The 22,846-nt window shown below is 38.1% G+C and overlaps 1 protein-coding gene across 4 annotated transcripts in view; it reads right to left on the bottom strand.

Moving 5' to 3' along the window:
• Positions 1-1,089: 1,089 nt before the first annotated feature.
• LOC122547252 (E3 ubiquitin-protein ligase RNF19A) overlaps positions 1,090-22,846 on the bottom strand; it is an 88,866-nt gene continuing 67,109 nt past the window's right edge. For all 4 annotated transcript variants that reach the window (XM_087981780.1, XM_043685894.2, XM_087981779.1 and 1 more), the window contains 7 exons: positions 17,403-17,547; positions 16,397-16,559; positions 13,396-13,510; positions 12,967-13,101; positions 8,960-9,149; positions 7,283-7,930; positions 1,090-5,939 (listed from right to left, as the gene is read on the bottom strand). In XM_087981780.1, coding sequence (XP_087837906.1) covers positions 7,747-7,930; positions 8,960-9,149; positions 12,967-13,101; positions 13,396-13,510; positions 16,397-16,559; positions 17,403-17,547 — 932 coding nt within the window. In that variant the 3' untranslated portion in view covers positions 1,090-5,939; positions 7,283-7,746. The remainder of the gene's footprint in view (positions 5,940-7,282; positions 7,931-8,959; positions 9,150-12,966; positions 13,102-13,395; positions 13,511-16,396; positions 16,560-17,402; positions 17,548-22,846) is intronic.

Raw genomic sequence — 22,846 nt, 5'->3', positions numbered from 1 at the left:
GTTTTTGTTGGATACTTGCTTACAACAATCAGTCATGAAGGATTTAATTCGAACTCAACCATCCTTTACTGACTGTCTTGACAGCATTCGTCGCTTATGGACTGTCTGACAAACACAATTGGAGCAGATAATTAATATTTAACCAAGGAAGAAAAGGGTATATAATGGTTAAAAAAAAAAAGTCATTTGTACCCTCTACTTTTAACTTTACCAGCTAACACACAAAATGGTCAAACTCCACTCATATGGCTATTTCATGCCAATCTGGATTTCTGTTCACTAGCTTACACAATAGACAATGTGCAACTAAACCACATTAAGACATTGTCCATAATATCCACAATACTTGTACTGCTATTTGAGATAACTACACCACTTAAGGTAGCTTACAGTTAGGTCTCAATAATTACTGAGAAATGTCATGGGTTAATTATAACAGAGGGTCTGTTTCATTTCATAATTCCATGCTCTTTCGTCAATTCAGATTTGTGATGGTGCCAAGGCAAGGCCTAAGTACAACACCAAAGGGAAGCACACTGGAAAGTTTTGTTAACAGCTTGTCATGATGTCACATGCAGCTGTGACTAAATTCCAATTGGTGTCTGACTGGAAAGGAGGGGTTCTAAGCAACAACAATTCAAGAGACTCCATGTTCTGATGTGCTGACACCATGGTGAGACATTGATCCTTCTAACTTGCCCCATGAACAAACTTCAGTCTGAGCCCACTTTCCATCAATATTACTCTGACAAGTGAAGGAGCAAAGCATACCATCACAGGCACAAACTCGAGCTTACGAGTATATACCTACACCGACAACAAACTTCTAGGAGACCAACTGCAGGTACTTAAATTTGAAAGTCTATTGTACTCCCTTCACAAAAATGTCCTTTTGAATTTAAATTGATAGTCAATGTTGAGATTATAATGTATGCCAGTGTGCCCAAGCACATATTTTCTGATCATTAGCTTCACATTGTTTTACAAAGACCAGTGCTGAATGATAGCAGTCTGAAACGCATGCCTAAATGGTGAAGTGTTATGCTGCAAGTTAAGGAGAAGTAAGAAAAAGAATCCAACTATACAATCTGGAGTTATTAAATAACGTTCTTAATTCATCTTTTCCAATTGTACATCAATAAAAATACAAGCATTTACTACTGTTGTGTTGTCTTTGTTCCTTTAATAAAGAAAATTGAAAAAATATACACTGCAATTAGATGTTAATTTTTCAGGGGTCATTTTTACACAGATTTAGATTTGTAGAAAAACCCTAACTCGGAAAGACGGTGAAAGAATACTTGCAAACCTTTGAACAAAAATCCAACTAGACGAGCTGCAAATTTACTGAAGCGACAAGATCACGTTAAAGGCTAGGAATTTTATAGTTAATCACCTTTTGATTCCCTAAAGCCTTTTCACTGTCGCAAGGAGGAATTTAATGGGATACTCTCCATTTACCTGGACTGATACAACATGATTCCTGATGCACCAACTTAAATATTCATTTCCTCATTGCAACAGCTTAGTTGCAGTATGAGTCGTTGACAAGATGTACTGTAGCCACTTGCTGAGACTCTTTCAACAGCACCTTTCAAACTCATGCCTCTATCATCTGGAAGAGCAAAGGAAGCAGATAAATGGAAACACAATTACCTGCAACTTCCCCTTCAAGGCACACCATTCCAATTTCTAACTATATCATTGATCCTTTTCCATTATTCGGTCAAAATTCTTGAAACTTACTTGCGCTGTGGGTATCATATGGCCAGCAGCTGTCCAAGGTGGTGGCTCACAACTATTTTCCCCAGGTACAACTAAGGATGTGAAAAAAATGCCAGCTTTGCCAGCAACACTTGCATCCCATGAATGAATATAAAAATATTTTAGAAAGAATACAAAAGCTTTAAATAAAAAATGCTTTAAGAACTTGGTAAAATGAGTTGGCAAATCATTCAATAGGAATTACATTGTAATGTGCAGAAAAAACACAAACATGCAGACATCACTGCAAACTAAAAGACTATTTATGCAAGCAACAAGACAGATTCAGGTAAAAGATGCTACAATGCAATATGAGTTTGTACAATAGTACTGGCACATCACCAGATTAGTGCATTTGGAAGCACGTGCGCTATTAGCACATTTAGCACAGTACTTAAGGGCTTCATTTGGTAAATTAAAGAGTTTTAGCATGGCAATTAAAACAATTGCAAAATGTAGTTTAAAAATGCAAAAAAAATGTAGCTATAGAGGACATAAGTCACTTATAGATCTGTACAAGTACTCATTTTCCTCAAAGCCTAACTTCTAAGGAGGAACAAAAGTCAAAGGAAGGGAAGAAGTCTTGTATCCAGAGAAAATCTGAAGAAGCATTGTTTAAGTTTCTTGTTTATGCAGGTTAGGATTATTCTAAATAATTTTTGTTGACAATATCTAGAGAAAGCAAATAAACTTCTAGATTAAAAACTTGAGGAAGAGCTTCAATGTACACTCAAAATAGATAGTTCAGCTTGGACTTATGATCGATAGGTAAAATGTAATTTGTATCAAAGTTAAGATTTAAATGTGTTCATACTTTTGCTCTGATCATTCCAGAAGATAATTAAAGACAGGGTAGATCATTCAGCCTACTTTAATTTATTCATTCAGAAAATTGCCAAGACTTCCCACATATGCGCCCCACCCCACCTCATCCTGCATTCAATTTTATTATAAAATAATCCAGTCTTTACTTCAGTTAAAATAGTTTTCATTTTTGGTGCAAGTTGAGAAAATTCTATAGACCAAAGGTGAGTTCCATTGATTTTAGAAGGACAAAGGTTAATCTACTTTGGATATTTAAAATGACAAAGGAATTAGATTGAGTAGGATGGTATTCAGAACAAGGAGGCAGAATCTTACAATAGAGCTAACAATTCAGAAATGAAATACGAAAGCACCTTTCCATACAAAGGATAGTGAAAATCTGGAGCTTCTTCCCTGTAAGTCACTAAATGCAGAGTAAATTGAAATTTAAGACTCAGATTGACAGACTTCTATTAGTCAAGGGTATCCAAGGATATTATATAGTTCATAGATTTGAGGTACAGAGCAGCTAGGATTTGACTGAATGGTGGAACAAGGTGTCTCTCCTGTTTCCATGCTGGGAAAACAAGGATCAAAGAGTTAAATCTTTCAAAAGTCTCAAAAACTGAAATTTTTCAAGTTAGAGGAGTTGACACATCTGGTGAATTTAAGAAAAACAGGTAATAATGTTTAAACCAAGGTATTTATTAATGATTAAAAAGTAACAAAAAAAAATCTTTAACAATGGGCATTCAACTATCATGTCTGTTCTCAAAGGGAATATGGAGTGTGTGAAAGCAGCCCTCAAGTTAAAACCTGAAGTGGAATTCTAAAAGTAAAAATGTATTATCAAGCTTGAAAAAGACCAGTTTGAAGTGAATGGAAATTGTGTTTCCCAATTTAAAAAAACTTATTTGTTGATGACAACTAAAATAATTAAAAATCAGATAAAATATTTTAAAATTAGAATCAACAAGTTAATATCCACACTTAGACATTATCTTATTAAATAGATTTAATTTATGTTCTCGACAAGGAAAGAGAAATTTAACAAACTGGAGTGTGAAGCATCAATTTACTGTAAATAAATGATATTTGTTTGGTTGCGCACATGATTTCAGCAGAAGGACTAACTCAGGAGGTACATTTTTCTTTAAACAATATCTAGTAAAATCAAACATCCTCAGATCAGAAATAAGTTTGTTTAGATTTTCAACCAAATTTCTCCAGTTCAACTTAAACTTCTGGAACAATATGTCGGAACAAGTTGAAGGCTTGTTGAACCAAGACAGAAACTGAGCACACTTCTAATCTTGCACAGTTCAACAATAATAGATGATTGATCCTTCAGAAATGGATTTTAAAACAACTCGTTAAGAGCTGAGAATCCATTAATTATTAGCACAGTTATACACGTTTCTAAATGGAGGCATCACATAGAATACTGAACAAGTTTTCTTCTGAATTCATTCTTCTGGATATTTAGCATGAATTATTCTCTTAGATACAAAAAGAAAATTTAGGGAAAATAGAGAATTCATTGCAGATTCATCAATTAAAGACTACGGAGCACTAAAATACTACTTTTGTAGCCCTCAGCAGAACAAAGTCAATTTTTTTTTTGAGGTGCAAAAAGTGTGCACTGAAAATTTTTCTCACTCAAGCTTGTTTATATTAAAGGCATTTCCATTTCAAACTTTATATGTATCATAATGTGTCCTGTAATAGAAGTAACTGCACAACCCCTTTGTGACTGTATCCACCACTCTCAGAAGTGTGTAAACGAGAGAATTTATATAGTTTTATATAATCATAACATATGTTAAGGAACAGTTTACAATTATTATACCAGGTCTAATGGTAAGTGATTTTACTGTCTCAGCTGCCATATTGACATGTGCACATATGCAAAGACCATTGGGAAGTTGAGGATTATCAGATTATCACATGAGACTTGATCTCAGCGAATGGAAGGACTGAGTCAATTGGCTGAATGGCCTACTTGCTGTTATATCTTACGATCTTATTGGTTATGCTACTACCACATGAAGCAGAACTTATAATGAATAGTGACTATATATGTTATTAAAATTTGGCTTCTGTTTAATAGGCATGAATTAAGTTTAAGCAAACCATATATTTTATGTGGAGCATTCCTTGACAAACAACTTGCAAAACATTTAAAATATTGCAAAATATTCACTTAGTGACTTATAAATGCTGATCAAACAATTGTATTAAATTACATTTAATGCAAGATATCCTCAATTAAAATGTACACATTTTTCAGGATTTACGATCCACCTTTGCAACTTGGAAGTAACACAATGGTCCAAAGATAATCTTCACAGACTAAACTAGCAGTTTTCAGCTGTTAGTGCACGAAACAACGTACGTTGTGTGCGGAGCACTGTAATTCATTATTCATGTTTTTAGAATGATAGTTTTTGGAATAAGCAGTGCTATGGAAATTGTATAGAACTGCTTTCTTTGTGTGATACTAGCAATGTGAACACAGTACCCTTTTTATGAAGGAATGCTCCTTTAAAGTTATTGAAACAATTTCTTGCAGATGGAACTAGCCAATCTGTAGTGCACAATCCAATATGGCAGCGGGTCATTGATTTTAATGAGACATGCTCAACATGTTCTGCAGCAAAAAGTTTTACAATTTAGAATACAGAGATTGTAATGTGCCAATTATCATACAATGCTCATCAGGGGACCAGAATCAGAGTTAACCACATAAATAACATTTCTGAGCTGACATAAGGCTAAAGCTGATACATTTAATTCAACAACACCCAGTAACTTATTTGCTGTTATTATGCACATTTGAGATACTAAACATGCTGTACCAAACTCTTACAGGTTAATGTTTTCTGCAGAGCATTTTGAAGCTTTCAATTTATTCAGCATACATTTTTGTAATGACTTAGGTCTTTTTAAAGTTGATGCTGTTCAGTTTCTCTAAGAACTCCAGATACCAAAACAAACATTCCTGGCACTTTGTGGTCTCCGGACCTACAGAGAAATCGAATCTGACACATTATGGAAAGGCTGTGCCAACTTCGAATCTGTATTTCCCAGATACTCCTGGTAATGTAATAGCAATACTTTCCAGCAAGTTCGCCATTAAAATAGGCAAAAATAAATTACACTGGTCATACAATTCCAGAGTCAGACAGTAGTGAAACTGCATGTTTGTGTTTAGTCTCTATCTCATTGCACGCAGAAGACAAATTTCACGTCACAGTATCAGAATTGAAAAGCCAGCATGCTGTTGTCATGGTTTGAAATTGAGCTCATGAGTTAAAGTGTCTTCTGGTGGATTTTCACTGAGCCACAATCAGAAGGTGACACAATCAATCCTGAAGAAAATCAGAAAATCACTTGTTACTTCTACAGCTAAAGTAATGTTGTACTTTAATGAGACCTTGAAACAATTTACTGAAATTTTAAGCCTGAGTTTTTACATCAATAAACTCTGTTTTTTTTATCAAGTAGGGTTCCTGAAAAGTAATGACAATGTTTCTCCTTTTTTTTGAGAAGGCAAGAACATTTGTTGATGGCAAGATGGGCAATGTTTATTTCAGGAAAAATAGTATATTTGGAATAGTCATTTGTCTCAATTTAGTTGAGTTTTAAACTCGGCTCAAAGAGGATTGAAAATCTTGTTTATTAATGAATCCTCAACAGGGATCCATCAGGGAGCCAAGCACTAACAGACTTAAAAGTTTACATCACTGAACTCAGGCAATGCATAATGAACATAAACATAAAGCATCTGATCCACTAAAGCAAGGATTAAGGTTAGTGCCCAAACTAAGGACATTCAGCAACTGCAAATTGCAAATAATGAATGATAGTCACGTGTGCCTGTGTGAAGAAAATGGCTGATTTTGAACACCCTTTATTTAGTGGGAGCAATGCTAATTGCTCACTATAATGCTGGTGGAAGATAAGCTGAACATCCCAGGTGTGTAATGTACTAAAAATAGCTGTTTCTAATGGATTCCAGCCTAAAATTGGGAGAGCCTGCATGAAACGTAAGGTTTGTGTGTGGAGAGCAGATAAACACCATTATTTTTAACTTAAAGACCGCAGTAGCAGTAGCTGAATAAATTGCTGTTGAAGCATAGTCAGGATTTTAATTCCATGACTGCATATCTTTAGTCAAATCCTGTACAAAGTCTGTCAAAATTTCAGTTTTTAGTTTTACATTTAATATAAACATATAGATTGAACTCAAAAGTATTATTTTTAGCCATATTGAATCAATTTTGTTAACATATTGAAGTTGTCATCACATTGTTGAATAAATCTGCCAAATAAACAAAGCAGTGAGAACTTCTCCCTTTCCATTGGCCACTTCCTTAATATCCAAACCAGTAGCAATGATATCATTAATATTCTGTTAGGAGAAGAGGTAGAAATTGAAATCCTAATGTAATAGGGTTTTCATTTTTAATGGCTCCTAGGTACTTTGTTTGTTTTTAAAACTAAACCATTAAATTTTTTAAAAATGCAAAGAAAAGAAATGCCCCAAGTACCATGGTGAAGAGAAAGGGAAAAAAGCTTAAGGCTTTGACAGTTATAATTGATCAATTTTAGTAATTACTATATCCACTATCAGCCAACAAGTGCTTCATTATACAACTTTGCTGTTTTAGTGCAAAATAATTTTGATTAAATTTGTACAAGAGTTTCTTACCTTTTTATACATTAAGTTCTTAATTGTACTTGGGTTAGATGAATAATCAACATTTTAACAGAGCGGAGATGGTGGTAAACAGTAGAAATCACATTCTATGACACCTCTAATGCAGCTGAAAGTGGTGTAAACATCAAAGTGCAACAGGCAGGACAAAAGCTTCAAAATATCTGGGAATCCTGTGGGTTGGAAAGTCTGTAAACTTTCAGGCAAAAATCAGATAAACAGTATTAAAAGTCAAGAATTTATTTTAATTAAAGGAAAAGTAAAACTTTTAAAATAAGGAAGGTTAAAATTTATGCAGGCAGATGACAGCAGTCTTGTAATTAGATGGGTTGAGATGTTATCAGCGTTTATAGCTGTAAAACTCAGAAATGTCGCATTCTGCATAGTTGTTTAATTTAATCTTTGATTTATGGGGGTTAGAAACTACTGCATTTTAAAAAAAAAGTTTGAAACTCTTTTCACACACAGGTCTGAATGGAAATCCGTTCAGTATTTGGACTAGTGCCACACAATAGTTCTCTTGAGCAGTTTGGTGACTCCATAGACAAACTGTGAACTGACAAGTAGCTACTGCTACTGCGGTCTTTAGCACCACCAGGTTCTGTCTCAATATCCACGTGGACTTCTATGTTCTTTCCTTCCCTAAAACAAAAGCAGCATTTCGTAAATTTCCAAAACCACAATGCATTGTTGTATCATGAAATATAAATACTAACAGAAAAGCTAAGAGCAAAAGATTAAAAATGTATAGATGCTGGAAATTTTAATATTTAAAACAGAATATAGAAAAAACAGAAAATGCTGACCTGATACATCAGGTCAATAAGCGTTTAGAAAAGGCAATTAAACGTAGACAGTCAGGCTTGGTACTGATTCCAGACAAAAAAAAACAAACTGGTGGACATGCTGCATATTTCTACCATTTGTTTTATGTTGCCCAGGAGAAAAGAAAGATTGATGATGTGATGGAAATGTCGCTGCACTTATAATCTACAGGCCCAGGTAAATCAGCTGGGGACACTGATCCAAATCCCAAAATTTAAATTCAAGTAATAAATCTGCAATTTTAAGCTATTCTCTGCAATTGTGGCCATTGTATTATTGCCAATTTTTGTAAAAACCCATCTTGTTCACTATGGCCCTTTTAAGAAGGAATCTGTGATTCTCACCCAGTCAGGCCTACATGTGACTCCAGACCCAAAACAATGTGGTTGACTCTTAACCACTTTCTGAACTGGCCTGGCAAGCCAGGGAACTTTAAGGGAAGTTTGGGATGGGTAATAAACTCTGGCCTTCAGAGTCATACCCATGTCTGATGAAAGAATAAATGAAAACAAATACAAATACAAAAGAAGTTAAGTAACCCATTTCCCTTGTAATCATTTGAGTAGTAAGGGGTCAGTTCTTGGATTCTAATTGTAATGGGTTGGATAGCTTTGACAGAGCTCTGGTCCAGTTTATTCAAATAAAACAGCTCAAACAATTAGTCTTGCAGTTGATAAATCAACTTATTCACAAAAGTAATGACTAATAATAATTCACACAATTCATGTTCAGAATAAACCTATTAAATGCTACTTCTGATTTCTGGCTCAACAAAAGACTAAGATTGTTGCAATTTACCCAAATCAATTTGTAAGAGCATTTTAAGTGACTTTAGTATGCATTCACCTGTTTGAAGAATCCTGTTCTGCACTCAGCATGCTTCCTGCCAACGCTACATTGCTTGCTGATTGATCATTTTCTAATTTCACACCAGCTCTGTCTAGATTGCTTCCACTTGCACTCAGGCCACTGGTCACCTCTTGCACACTGCTCCCGCTGATGCTGTGGTTATGTAGTCGAGGTCGTGGCTCATTAACTGCAGAATATGTAAAGGCATTGATACTTAGCCTTATTTTCATCTGTGTTCCAATCACGCTATGTTTTCGAAGAAATAGAACATTTTAATATTGGAAAACGTAATGATCTCAAGGGCAATTAGAGATGGTGAAGAAAAACATTGGCCTAGCTGGCAATGCCTACATACTATGAATTTTAAAAAAAATTAACTAATTGTGGCACTTACAACATGAGCTCTCTTTATCATACCATGTAATGTCAACATTCAAGAAGTTCAGGGCATGACAACAAAAAAAGTGCAAGTTACCCTTCAAGTAAACAAAAGGCCCACCAGAAAGCTATTTTAACACGTGTTTGCCAACGATACCAGAACTGAAAATGTGTTGCTGGAAAAGCGCAGCAGGTCAGGCAGCATCCAAGGAGCAGGAGAATCGACGTTTCGGGCATAAGCCCTTCTTCAGGACCAGACAAGAACAAAATGATACCAGACACAAGAACAAAAAGAGTAATCGCCATATGACAAATTTTAAAATTCATGAAGTAGTCAAATATAAATTGGACAGAAATAATGTGATTCAAGACAGTTACACCATTGCATTGTTCCAGTCTTAGTCTGAAGGAGAAAATGCAGGAAAATACAGGTCAGTTCCGTAAGCTATGTTACCAGTGACTCTGAAATTTTACAGAGATCATCTGTGCCACACATAGATCAAACAGCAGGATTTGGCATAAAGCAACGTCTTCAGTGAAGGCTGATAAAAAGCCTAACAGAAGATCTGATGCCTCTTCACCCTGACTCAATACCTTCCAATTGTTCCAATCTCAATGATTCTTTGTTACAATACTTTTTGAGCACATGAGGGTATAAAATTCAATGGAAAGAGTGAGTGCCATGTCTCTTGCATTATTATCCTATAGCAGTCTTTAAAACACCTCAGTTGTCTAGGTCAAAGTTCTGGAACTGCCTTCCAAAACACCACCACCTCTTCCTTTCTCAGAAGCTCCTCAAAACCTACTATCGATAATAGAGACTATGTAGTTGTAGGACTGCAGACATCTTGAAAGGTTGCAGGCCCTGAAGGTGCTAAAGCGATAGTGGGGGCTAAAGCCATGAAAGAATTCAAAAATAATAATTTTTTTTAAACCAAGCATAGCCTATTCAGAAGCCAACTAAAATCGACAACAGCAGTGGTGATGGGTGAATGACACTTAGTGTATATCAGAATTCCAGGTAACCTCAAATTTATAGAGAAAACAGAGCATAGCTGAGTCGAAAACTTACCGTAAGTATAGATAAAAGGTATCAGCTACAGATCCACTGAGGTACAGCAGAGTTGGGCAACGATAAAGTAGTGGAAATGCGTGGGTTTTCTGAAAAAGTAATGGCCTTGACACCTATTCACAAGTTTATCTCAGCAATATGGCAACTAAGTTGTCAACAGTCTGAAATTGGAATATTCAAAATACTCAGCAGATTTGGCAAAGAGAGAAAAAAGATTTACGTTTTCATGCCCCTGGCCTTTCAACATAACTAGAAAAATTTAGAGATAAATAAATTTTATGCAAGGAGTCAGACAACAAAGGGTGAAATACAGAACAAAAAGAAAGATTTGCAATAGGCGTGAAAGGCAGGAAAAATAAATTTCGGAAGATATGATAACAGGTCAGGAAAAGAAAGATGGGTCCAGAAGAGGTTTAAATAGAAAAAGCACAATCATTTCCAACAGCTGACATTTAAAAGCAAAGCTAAATAAAACACAAACATGAACAAAAACCAAAATTGTAGGGGTAGGTGTTATGATCTGAAATTACTGAACACAATGTTGAGTTTTGCAAAACAGTACAAATGTCTCCTTGAGAAATGAGATACTGCACCTTGAGCTTTTGTGGATGTTCACTCAAACAGCGTAGAAGGCTGAGGACACAAAGGTCTGAGTAGGAGTGGAGTGGAGAGTTAAAATGACAGGTTACCCAGAGGTTCAGGGTTATACATGCAGACTGAGTGGAGCTGACCCAATTGTGGCAAGTCCTGGGCCCCTAATATCTGTGTGTTCATGTGTCTACACTGGCTGTCAGTCAAACAAAGTCTTGATTTTTATCATTCTCAGGTCATTTTCAATTTCCTCCATGACCTCACCACTCCCCATCACCGTATTTGTGGGATGTCTGTACTCCTCTAATTTTGGACTCTTGTGACCTCCCAATTATTGTAGCTCCACTATTGGTAGCCATATCTTCAATTGCCTAGGACCAAGCTCTGAAACTCCCTTCCTGAATCTCTCCATCTCCCTGCCCTGTATCTTTCAAAGATACTCCTAAATAATTACCTCACTAAGTTTTCAGCCATCTGACCCGAAATCTTCATATATCATACTTTGTTTTTTTTTAAATGCTCCTATAAACTACATTGGGATGTTTCATTATTGTGTTGCTTGCTCACATACTCTCGCTCTGCCTCTGAACTTGCAATAAACCTGTTACAGCTCTAATCTTTTTCAGGTCTGATCAATGGTCACAGACTTCAAGCATTAACTGTTTTTCTCTTCTCAGATACTGCCAGATCTGTTGAATGTTTCCAACATTTTCAGCTTCCACAGCAGTTGTTTTCACTATCTGTCTGTTTCAGCCCTTGACAGTTGGCAGAAGAGGTTTAGAATAAGTAGTTATGGAAAGGAGTTTGCAGCAAAGACAATGGTTTTGGTGTTTCCAATATTTGGTTGGAAAGAAATTTCTGTCCAACCTTTATTGAACGTTTAAAAAGCAACTTAAAAATCAGAGATAGTGGTGGAGTTAAGAGTTGATAGCAAAGTAGAACTAGACAAAGTCACTTTACTTGTGGAAAATGATGCTGTGTTTTCGGTGATGATTACCTTTTGGTCATTGTGCAATCATAGATAACAAAATATGCATCTTCTCCAAAGCCAACTTCATCTACATTATACTGCCTAGCAGGTTATGCTTATTAACAAACAACAAACTGAAGCAGGTCACCCGTTATAGAGTTAGCAACAATTACAAAGGTAGGATATTTTGTTGTTCAAGAGGTAGTTTCAGGATAAAGAAAATACATTTTTCAGAAGCAATTGACAGAAATTGTGAAGCAGGAGGAGTCTGGCAGGTAATACTGAGGCACACGGATTTGAAGAGTGCCAGATGGGATACACAGGGAGGTAGGAAACAAGAAACAATGAGAACTGGGACACGACCTTTTCAAGTGATACTTGTAGTCCAACAAGCAGTTATTCAAGGATCAAGTCCCAGTACACAAGCAAACCATGATTTTGGCAGGCAGAAACCATGGGAGTTTCTCCCCATACTTGTGGAAGTTACCTGCTGGTTTGGATTCGTTTATTTTACTCTCAAATACACTGATTGCAAAAATTATATTCTGAAAGGCAATTTGGAAAGGAGATGGGGTTCAATGAAGAATTGTTCTCCACTTTGTCTACAAAATTTCTAAATTCTGCAATCCAAAATTGGAAAAAAATTAAGGCAGCAGACAGAAGATGAAAAACAAATCATTCTTGTTGGGCCAGACAAGCATAAAATATTTCTTTTATGTAAAACTTGAAATGTACAATTGGTGTAAATCATCCTCATGAAGTACATTCTTCTGTATGGCTTTTAAATTCAATTGTTTTTCAAAGCAATATTCTGTAACTAGCAACACAAGTTACTTATGATGATGATTATGAGGATTTACATTTGTGATAGTTTCCCAGATAATTCTGAAACTTGAACACATATTATCAAACTTAGAAGTTACATGCACGTGGAAGTATTTAAAATAAGGTTAACTATGCAACTTTTCTTAAATAAACATTCGCTACACTTACCAGAAGCAGCATCTTCATCTATTTCAATCTTCACTCCTTTTCCGTTTCCAGTTGTAACTCCACACCAATCGCTGCGACACAGCGACACTGGAACAACACCATAAACGTAGGCAAGCATTACAGGCACCCCAATACCTTAAAATTACAAAAAGAGAAATAGTTTGCTGGAAGGGAGTAACTTCAAAAATTAATCACACGTTTCAAATAAAATAAGGAAAACCTTACAAGGCTCTTAGTTGTGATTGAATAAGGAGGACAGTAGCCTGGGCAGGAAATTTTACACATGTGTATCTATAAGTATACAAGAAAAACATTCACATAGTATTTTTCCCTCATTGAAAAGGCAGTAAAAAAAAACTCCCAATATTTGCCATTTTTATACAAGTTGAAGAATCTACTGAATATTACGATCCTGAGATTTAACCTTACCGACTGTCACTGCAGCTAACACAGGAGAGACAATAATCGATAGAACCACTCCTCCAGCCACAGCAAGTCTCCGTCTGTGTTTTGATATTTTGTTACTTTCACAACGGTTGTAAATCTTAAAAATGTACAAGAACAAAGTTCAGTTACATTAAGACAAAACAAAAAACTGTGGATGCTGGAGAAACTCAGCCAGTCTGACAGCATCTATAGAAAGAAAACAGAATTAACTTTTCAAGTTGAGTGACATGGTAGCTCAGTGGTTAGCACTGCTGCCCCACGGCGGCAGGGCCCGGGTTAGATTCCCACCTCGGGCGACTGTCTGTGTGGAGTTTGCACATTCTCCTAGTGCCTGTGTGGGTTTGCTCCCACAATCCAAAAGATCTGCAGGTCAGGTGAATTGGCCATGCTAAATTGCCCATAGTGTTAGGTGCATTAGTCAGGGATAAATATAGGGTAGAGGAATGGGTCTGGATGGGTTACTCTTCAGAGGGTTGGTGCGGACTTGTTGGGCTGAAGGGCCTGTTTCCATACTGTAGGGAATCTAATCGAAGTCTAGTGACCCTTCTTTAGAACTGGAGGAAAACTGCTGGACTTGAAATGCTAAGTATTTTCCTATCCAGATTCTGCCAGACGTACTGAATTTCTCTACCAAGTAGTGTTTTTGTTTTTTTTAGTTATATTATTTTAAATTACCTAAAAATCCACATTTTGTTTTAAATCTGAGCAAAGTACTGCATATTAATAATTATGTGGGACCTTCCCTGATCTGATTCATAAAGTCCCATTTTCGGAGAGTACAACAGCATTTTCTTAAAAAAGTGAAATCCAGATTAATATGACTCGAAAGTTTCAAATACATCAAAAACTAGCTGGCAGTGCTGAATAGGAAGTACACAGTACATCAAGAAAGTGATGTCACAAAAGACTGCATTTACAATGTACTATCCATGACCACCTTTAGAATAGGATCAAAACAATTTTTATGGGTGAGAGCTCACATTGAAATTAAGGGATTTTAATTTTCAGGAGCTACGTGTTCCCACTAATGACTTTATTATGAAATGTTGTTATTCGATTCCCTACAGTGTGGAAACAGGCCCTTCGGCCCAACCAGTACACACCAACCCTCTGAAGAGTAACCCACTCAGACCCATTTCCCTCTGACTAAGCACTATGGGCAATTTAGCATGGATTAGCATGGCCAATTCACCTGACCCGCACATCTTTGGACTGTGGGAGGAAACTGGAGTACCTGGAGGAAACCCATGCAGACACGGGGAGAATGTGCAAACTCCACACAGACAGTCACCCGAGGCTGGAATCAAACCTGGGACCCTGGTGCTGTGAGGCAGCAGTGCTAACCACTGAGCCACCGTGCCACCCACATCTTGAAGACATAGATTCTGTATTTGTGTTGAAATTTTATTTCAATTAATTTCCTATAGATCTATAAGCAACTATAAAATTCAAAGATTGTATGAACTCCTGTACACTATGAAAATTCTAATTACTTGGCACAGAGTAAATTATGGGATTTAGTCTCATATCTGCTGTCCCTTTTAAAAATTAATTGCAAGCAATGTGCGCTCTCCAGTATTCTTTAGTTTTGTTCTGTCAATATCAGATTTTTTTCCCCTTTCTGTTTAAAGTGTTTGCCACAGTATATTGACTTCCAAGAGCCCATGTATGCATAGAATGGGAACGTGCGGAAAATAATTCTGCAGCACCAAGCTGATAACAAATGGGTTAATTCACATATACTTTATATTTTGGTGATGGCTACCTCCTGCTCCCAATCTTGTAGATATACACTGCTGCTACTGAAGGAGTAGCCTAGGACATTACCCTGAGGAATTCCTGCAGAGATGTCCTGGAGCTGAAATGACTGGCATCCAACTCTTACACCCTGCACAAAAGGAAAAGAAAAATAACCTGTGGAGAGCTTTCTCTTATTGATTCCCATTCACTCCAGTTTTACTAAAGCTTCTAGATCCCACACTCAATTAAATGTGGCTTTTATGGCAAGGGCAATTACTCTCCCCATACCTTCAGAGCTTAGCTCTTTGTCCACGTTTGGACTAAGGCTGTAAAGAAGCAAGGAGCTGAATGGCACTGGCAGAACCCACACTGGACAATCAGCAGTTTATTACAAAGCCAGTGCTGCTTGATAGCACTGTAATGATGATTAAGCACTGTAATGATGATTAAGAGCAGACTGTTTGGATTTGCCCTATTTGTTTGTGTACTGGACACAATTAGACAATTTCTTATGTGAGTGGATAATGCCAATGTGCTTCAATGAAACATAGAAACCCAGTGCAAACAGGCCAGGTATATTTAAGTCACATGCCTCTATTCTTTGGTGGGGGGGGGGGGGATGCTGTGGGAAACCATCATTTAATGGTACCCTGTGCCCAAGATCTGGCATCAAGAGAAAGGTATTACCCTGCAAAGAGTCAGTCTCTGGGCAAACCTGTAGACACTACACCCTCCCTCCACACCACCCATGCATGCCTCCCAACATCTCAGTGGCTGGCAAATCCCTCCCAATGACTCCCATCCTGCCCACACTCACAGCAGACCGGGTATCCATGTTCGAACTCCTCTTCCAAGTTTGAGTAATTATGACAGTGGCAATAGCGGCCACAGTTGCTGCCAGTACTGGACAGCAGACAGCTTCTCGATTCTACCTGAGCCTTAACTGAGTCAGAGGCCTCAAGATCTCCAAGTTCATGCCTGATTACCTGGTAAATTGCCTCAGATCTCCCCCTCACCCCGCCATTCTCCAACTGAAAGGTGAGACTCCTGTTGCAGTCATTCAATTCAGTCTATTGGTATTTTCTCGTAGTAAATGCAGTAGCAGTTCAGAGCCCATAGCAAAACACAAATGATGCATCATCAAAGCGTGAGGAAATAATTCAATAAAAATCTTACATAAATTTTGACAACTTTAAAGAGGCCTAACGAAGGCCCAAATGTTTGATCCATTGTGTGTTGTTACCTTTCGGCCTACGTAGATGGGAAGCCCAACCATCATAACTGGAACAGCAATGCCCGCAATCAAGGTAATTCCAATTGGAGCACCAACCAACATGCCCACTTGCCAGAGAATCTTCTTTTTCCGGCTCCAGGGTTTCTTACCCCAAAAAGTGCAGCCAGAGGGACTGTAATTGAAAAATTTAAATAATGTTAATGTGGTATCACATTCCCTTTGAAATGAAGCCTGGTGGCTTACATCAACCATGAATACAGGAAGTATTCATGCTAGCTAAACTTTTTAAAAAGGAAAGTTGTATATAACTGCAATGTTTTGATGTTTTTCATTCAAAGTTGACCATGGTACTCATTGGTACTTAGAAAAGTTTCTTCACAGAAAGAAATTAATCAGCCCACTTGTCTATGCTAGCTAATAATCTGGCTTCCCATCCTAATTCCACGTGCTCCTGAAATTCCACTGCACTTCAGACACTCACCTTTTTCTTCATGTCCCCTCTAATCCTTCGAGCAATCACTTTAAATCTGCATCATCTTTTAACCAACCTCCATTATCAAGCCACGGACACCAGCTGCGTATCCATACATGCTGATATATAATAACTGCACGTTATTAAATGGAGACAGACTGCTGAACTATCATATAGTGAGTTCTGGGGTTTTGATGAATGTATCACAAAAAGTTGGCAAGTAGGTACAGTGAGAGATTAGGAAGGCAAATGTTGATTTTTCTTTGCAAGGGCTACTCAATATGTTATGATCCCAGCTGATCTCATTATTGCATAAGTCAGACTCAGGAATGATGACTGTAAATGGTTAGGGAGACAACAAAAATACAATGCACCTTTTCTCCTATCCTTCAGTCACAGATAGTGCTATGTATGGTTACAGAAAACCTTCTGTTCATTTCTGTCACTTGCATTAGGTACAGAATACTGGCAGATCCCACGTTCAGGTTAAAGAAATGAATAACAAGCAGTCATAAGTATTGTTGTAAATCTGAGTTGCCATACCTGAGGTAGTGCAGATCTGTAATCTCCTTCATACACAGCCAGCAGAACTGGCAACCACACACAGCACATGTCATCCTATTGCAGCTTCCATCATTCATCTTCAGGATAAAAGCACCACAGCGTGGACATGGCTTGATCTCTTCAGCTACAAAATGAAGGAAACAGACTCTTATTCTGTAACTAACAAACCTCAAATCATATTCACACGAAAAACTGTCCATAATGAAACTACACTGATTTAACCTCTCTTTTCCACCCCACTCTAAGCCAAAACATCTTTCTTCTTTTCTTTCAAGGAGATTACAGTCTGCAAAACTAAAGGAAACATCACATAACAGGAAAGCTAACTGAAAACTAATTCTGTAACAGAACAGCCATTTTGTATAATGTGCAAAATACTTTGGTGAAAATTTGCACAACCATTAAACTCAATTTCGAAAAGGATCATATGATGCAACATGGAAGGGGGTGGGGTAAAGATTCACCTTCTAATTTACCTTAACTACATCAATTGGACGTTCTCGTGTGCATCAATGTGAAGAGAATCATAGACATTTGCAACACACATGTTCTGGAGGGTCACTATCTCTGGAATTGAAACTCGAGAGCTGGATGGGCAGAAAATGTTTTGACAAACATGCACCTATTAGGCTTTTACTCATGGATTTAAAATAGTTAATGGCAAAATGAAGACTGCGATCATGCACTGTCGCTCAGAGTCAAGATGGAATGACAAAGTTTGCAAAAAAAAATCAAGTGTCTTTTGTTTAGAAATCACAATTTAAAGATACTTTGTGGTTAAGATAAAAGATTTTAAATGCATATAGCTTGTCAAGAGAGATCAACTTCTCTGGCATTCAGTGAACTCAAATTTACTATTGAAAGTGCTGTAATAAAAGGTGACAATTATTGCCAAGCATAATTGGGATTAGTGCCATTGTCAAGAGTAAAAAATCACTTATTTGCTGCTGAATGAATCAAAGTAGATCAGTGATACAATCAAAAATTCTGTTTGAACTTTAAGAAGAAAAGTTACTCTTATAGTCCAGGGGTCCTCTTGATTACTTCAGTCTTCTACTCACCAAGTCTGTATACATACATAGGATAAGAGGAATTGAGAAATACAGTAATTAAAAGTATTTACCGGTATTGTTTTAATAAAATACTGAGAGGACCTGTAAGAATTTCAGTTGTGGTGTGATCCTTGTTTAAAACTGTTACCTTGCTCACATACAATGAAGTTTATTTATAATTATGCTGGTATACTGCAATCTTTTGGCTTTGCTATATTAATTCATCTGCAAATAATTACTTTCAACCAGTGCTTAATGGGCTACAGGAGTGTTATTTTCCATCTTCTAAGGTAAAGAAAAATATGGTGAAAAACCCCATATAAGTCAATAAATTAATTAGCTTGATAAAGGGTTTGATCATTATATATGATATAAGCAAAAGCATACTTGGCAAAAATCAAATATGCTGATTTCCATTCAGAAGGAATGTGTTCTGTTCAAGGACTCAAACAGAAAACAAGAGCAGGAGTAGGCCAGTTGGCTCTTCAAGCCTGTTCTGCCATTCATTATGATCATCCAACTCAACAGCCTGTTCCCTCTTTTCCCCCCTTGATCCCTGCAGCCCCAAGTGTTTTATCCAACTCTTTCTGAATCAACAATATTTTGACCTTGATTGTTATCTCTCGTAGCAAATTCCATAGGTTCAGTACTCTGGGTAAATATATTTCTTCTCATCTCAGTCAAAAAATGATTTATCCAATATCCATAATTCTGAACTCCACCATCATTAAGAACATCCTGCCTGCATCTACCCTGTTATGTCCTGTTAGAATTTTATATGTTTCCATGGAGATACCCCCATATTCTCCTGAGCTCAAGCAAATAAAATCTGTTGCACTGGCATCTTACCTTCAGCAACTAGTATGAGGACACCCAGGTCTCGTTGCACATTCCCTTCTCTCAATTTATAGCCAGATAATAATCTGCCTTCCTGTTTTTGCTATTGAAATGGGTAAGCTCACATTTATTCACATTAACCTGCAAATGTCGTGCATTTGTCTACTCATTCAACTTGTCTAAATCACACTGAAGCATCTCTCTACCTCTTCACTTGCACCTCAGCTTTGTGTCATCTGCAAATTTGGAGATATTACAGTTTCCTCCATCTTGTTACAACTCAGTTTTCTTTAGTTTCTCATTTTTGGTTTGGAACTGTAAGCTGAAGTTGAGAGTTGAACTTTGAGTAATAGTTTGTCTTAAGAAAAAGAAACAAACTGATATTGGTTTGTGGGAACTAGCCGAGAGAGTTAATTACAGGATAGGGATTGTTTCAAAAACACAGCAGACATTTCAGCACCTGGGATGCATTATGCTCAAATGACTAGCGACTGCTTGGACGTTAAAAGGGCCCATCAAAGGGAGGCCAGTGTTGACCAGCCAAGCAAAGAGATTGTGAATACAAAAAGAGAAATAATTGACTGAACTGGTTTTGAACTATGTTTTTAGACAGACAGACTGTGACTATGAAAGCTAGTGGAAGTAGTTTTGGTTGCTCTCCAGTTATCAACTTATTGAAAGTTCATGGAATAGAATCCCAGTTATAAGAAATAAGAGTATTCCTCTGTGCCTACTGGAAGCTGTTTGCATTGACCGGTATTTTCAGAAATCAAGCAAAATGCAATCCCTTTGTAATTAAGCAACATTAAAACTGGCCAGTTGCATCACTTATTTTTCTTTTACTTTATCCCGTAACTGTGTGCGCGTGTCTATGAAAGAGTGGGGGCTATTTTCAGAAATCATAGATATTAATTAGAATACATTATTGTTTAGTTTTGCTCTGCTGGTGTTCCAGTATTAATAATAAATTGTTAATTTTTGTTTGAGCTATAAACCTGATGTCTGATATTTGTTATTCTTAAAGTCTGGTTAGGAATTATTGCAGCAATTTTGAGAATCATTGAATGCTTTAATTCAATTGTGTTGTGAATACATGGAAAGGGAAGCTGATGAGATTTGGCTTGCTGAACCACTGGGAGAAAGTGAGGACTGCACTTGCTGGAGAGTCAGAGTCGAAAAGTGTGGTGCTGGAAAAGCACAGCAAGACAAGCAGCATCCGAGGAGCAGGAGAATCGACATTTCGGGCACAAGCCCTTCATCAATAATGTGACATTCCTGAAGGGCTTATGCCTGAAACGTCGACTCTCCAGTTGCTTGGATGCTGCCTGACCTGCTGTGCTTTTCCAATGCCACACTTTGACTCTTACTGTCCCCCTGTCATAACAATCAAAATCATGAACATATTTTGTGCATAGCTTGGATCCTAGCACTGGTTTCTATGGTACCCAGCTTGTCAATGCCTGCCATTAAGAAACCATACCATTTATTCTTATACTACTTCCTGTCTACCAACTTGCTTTCTATCCATTTCGATACACTACACCCAGACACTTTAATTTTACACACTGATGTCTTGTGTGGGACTACATCAAAAGCTTTCTGAAAGTCCAAATAAACCACATCAACTGCTCCTTTTTATCAACTCTACTAGTTACTACTTCCAAGAAATCAAGTAGATTTCTCAAGCATTATTTTCCTTTTGCAAATCTATGCTGAATCTGTCCGATCCTGCCACTCTAATTGTTTAGTTTATTTCGTGCTATAATATGATAAAAGCAGCTCATTGGAAGGTGGGAATATCATAACGAATCTCTTGATGAATGTCATTAGCTTAATTCATTCCTTCCCAGTGCCATTCAACTCTTTGTCCAGATTTGGCGGATGGGTCAGAAACGTTGTCTGTCAATGTCTTAAGCCTGTTAACAAGTTGTAAAATTTCTGAGTCTGGGTACAAGGAAAACATGGGAATCGACATTTCAAGCGCAAGCCCTTCATCAGGAATGAGGCTTGTGGCCCAAGGGGACTAAGAGATAAATGGGAGAGAGTGGGGCTGGGGGAGTAGGGGAAAGGTAGCTGGAAATATGACATGTACATGAAGGTGGGGGTGAAGCTGATAGGTCGGAGAACAGAGTGGAGCAGATAAGTGGGAAGGAAGATGAATATGAATGACAGTTCAAGAGGGCGGTGCTGAGTTGGAAGGCTGAATCTGGGATAAGGTTGGCGGGGGGGGGGGCGGAGAGAGAAAGCGGAAACTGGTGAAATCCACATTGACCCTGTGTGGTAGGAGGGTCCAAAAGGGGAAGATAAGGCATTCTTCCTTCATGTGTCGGGTGGTTAGGGTTTGGCTGTGGAAGAGGCCCAGGATTTGCATGTCCTTGGCAGAGTGGGAGGAGGAGTTAAAAGTATTCGACCAATAGGTGGTGGGATTGTTTAATGAGTGTGTCCCAGAGATGTTCTCTGAAATGTTCTGCAAGTTGGCACCCTGTCTCCCCAAAGTAGAGGAGACCACGTTGGGAGCAACGGAGACAGTAGATGATGTGTGTGGAAGTACAAGTAGACCTTTGTCAGATGTGGAAGGATCTTTTGGGGCCTTGGACAGAGGTAAGAGGGGAGGTTTCTCTTGCAGTGGAAAGGGCAAGATGCTGCCAGTGGAGGGTGGGTTGGTGGTGGGCATAGACCTAACAAGAGAGTCGCAGAGGGAACAGTCTCTCTGGAATGCAGATAGAGGTGTGGAAGGCAATACATCCCTGGTGGTGGGGTCTGTTTGTTGGTGGCGGAAATGGCAGAGGATGATGCGATGTATCCAAAGGTTGGTGGGGTGTAAGGTGAGAACCAGGGTGGTTCTGTCCTTGTTGTGACTGGAGGGGTGGGGTTCACGGGTAGAGGTGCGAGAAGTGGAGGAGATGCGCTGGAGGGTATTGTCAACCACGTGGGAGGGGAAATTGCATTTTGAAGAAAGAGGCCATTTGGGATGTTCTATAGTGGAACTGGTCCTCCTGGGAGCAGATGCAGCAGAGGCAGAGGAATTGGGAATAAGGGCTGGCGTTTTTACAGGAGGCAGGGTGGGAGGAGGTATAGTCCAGGTAGCTGTGGGAGTTAGCAGATTTGTCGTAGATGCCAGTTGGGTTGCTGGAAATGGAGATGGAGAGGTCCAGGAAGGGGATGGAGGTGTCTGAGATGATCCAAGTGAACTTGAGGTGGGGATGGAAGGTGTTAGTGAAGTTGATGAACTGTTCCACCCTGCTCCCATTTATCTCTCAGCCCTCTTGGGCCACAAGCCTCATTCCTGATGAGGAGCTTATGCTCAAAAAGTAGATTCTCCTGCTTCTAGGATGCTGCCTGACCGGCTGGACTTTTCCAGCACCACACTCTTCAACTCTGATCGCCAGCATCTGCAGTCCTCACTTTCTCCTGCAAGGAAAACACATTTCTTTGAAGGGAAAAGTTTAAACAGCAGTTTAGATCAACAAAACGAAGATAATTCAGGGCTGCATAAAAGCTCAACAATGGGCACTTGTCATACCACCAGAATGA

The sequence above is a fragment of the Chiloscyllium plagiosum genome, unplaced genomic scaffold (genome assembly GCF_037043375.1).
Source record: "Chiloscyllium plagiosum isolate Xiang-an unplaced genomic scaffold, Cpla_swu_hap1 HiC_scaffold_3, whole genome shotgun sequence".
Classification (NCBI taxonomy): Eukaryota; Metazoa; Chordata; class Chondrichthyes; order Orectolobiformes; family Hemiscylliidae; genus Chiloscyllium; species Chiloscyllium plagiosum.
The sequence above is the reverse complement of the archived record's forward strand: the minus strand, read 5'-3'. Positions and strand labels throughout refer to the sequence as shown.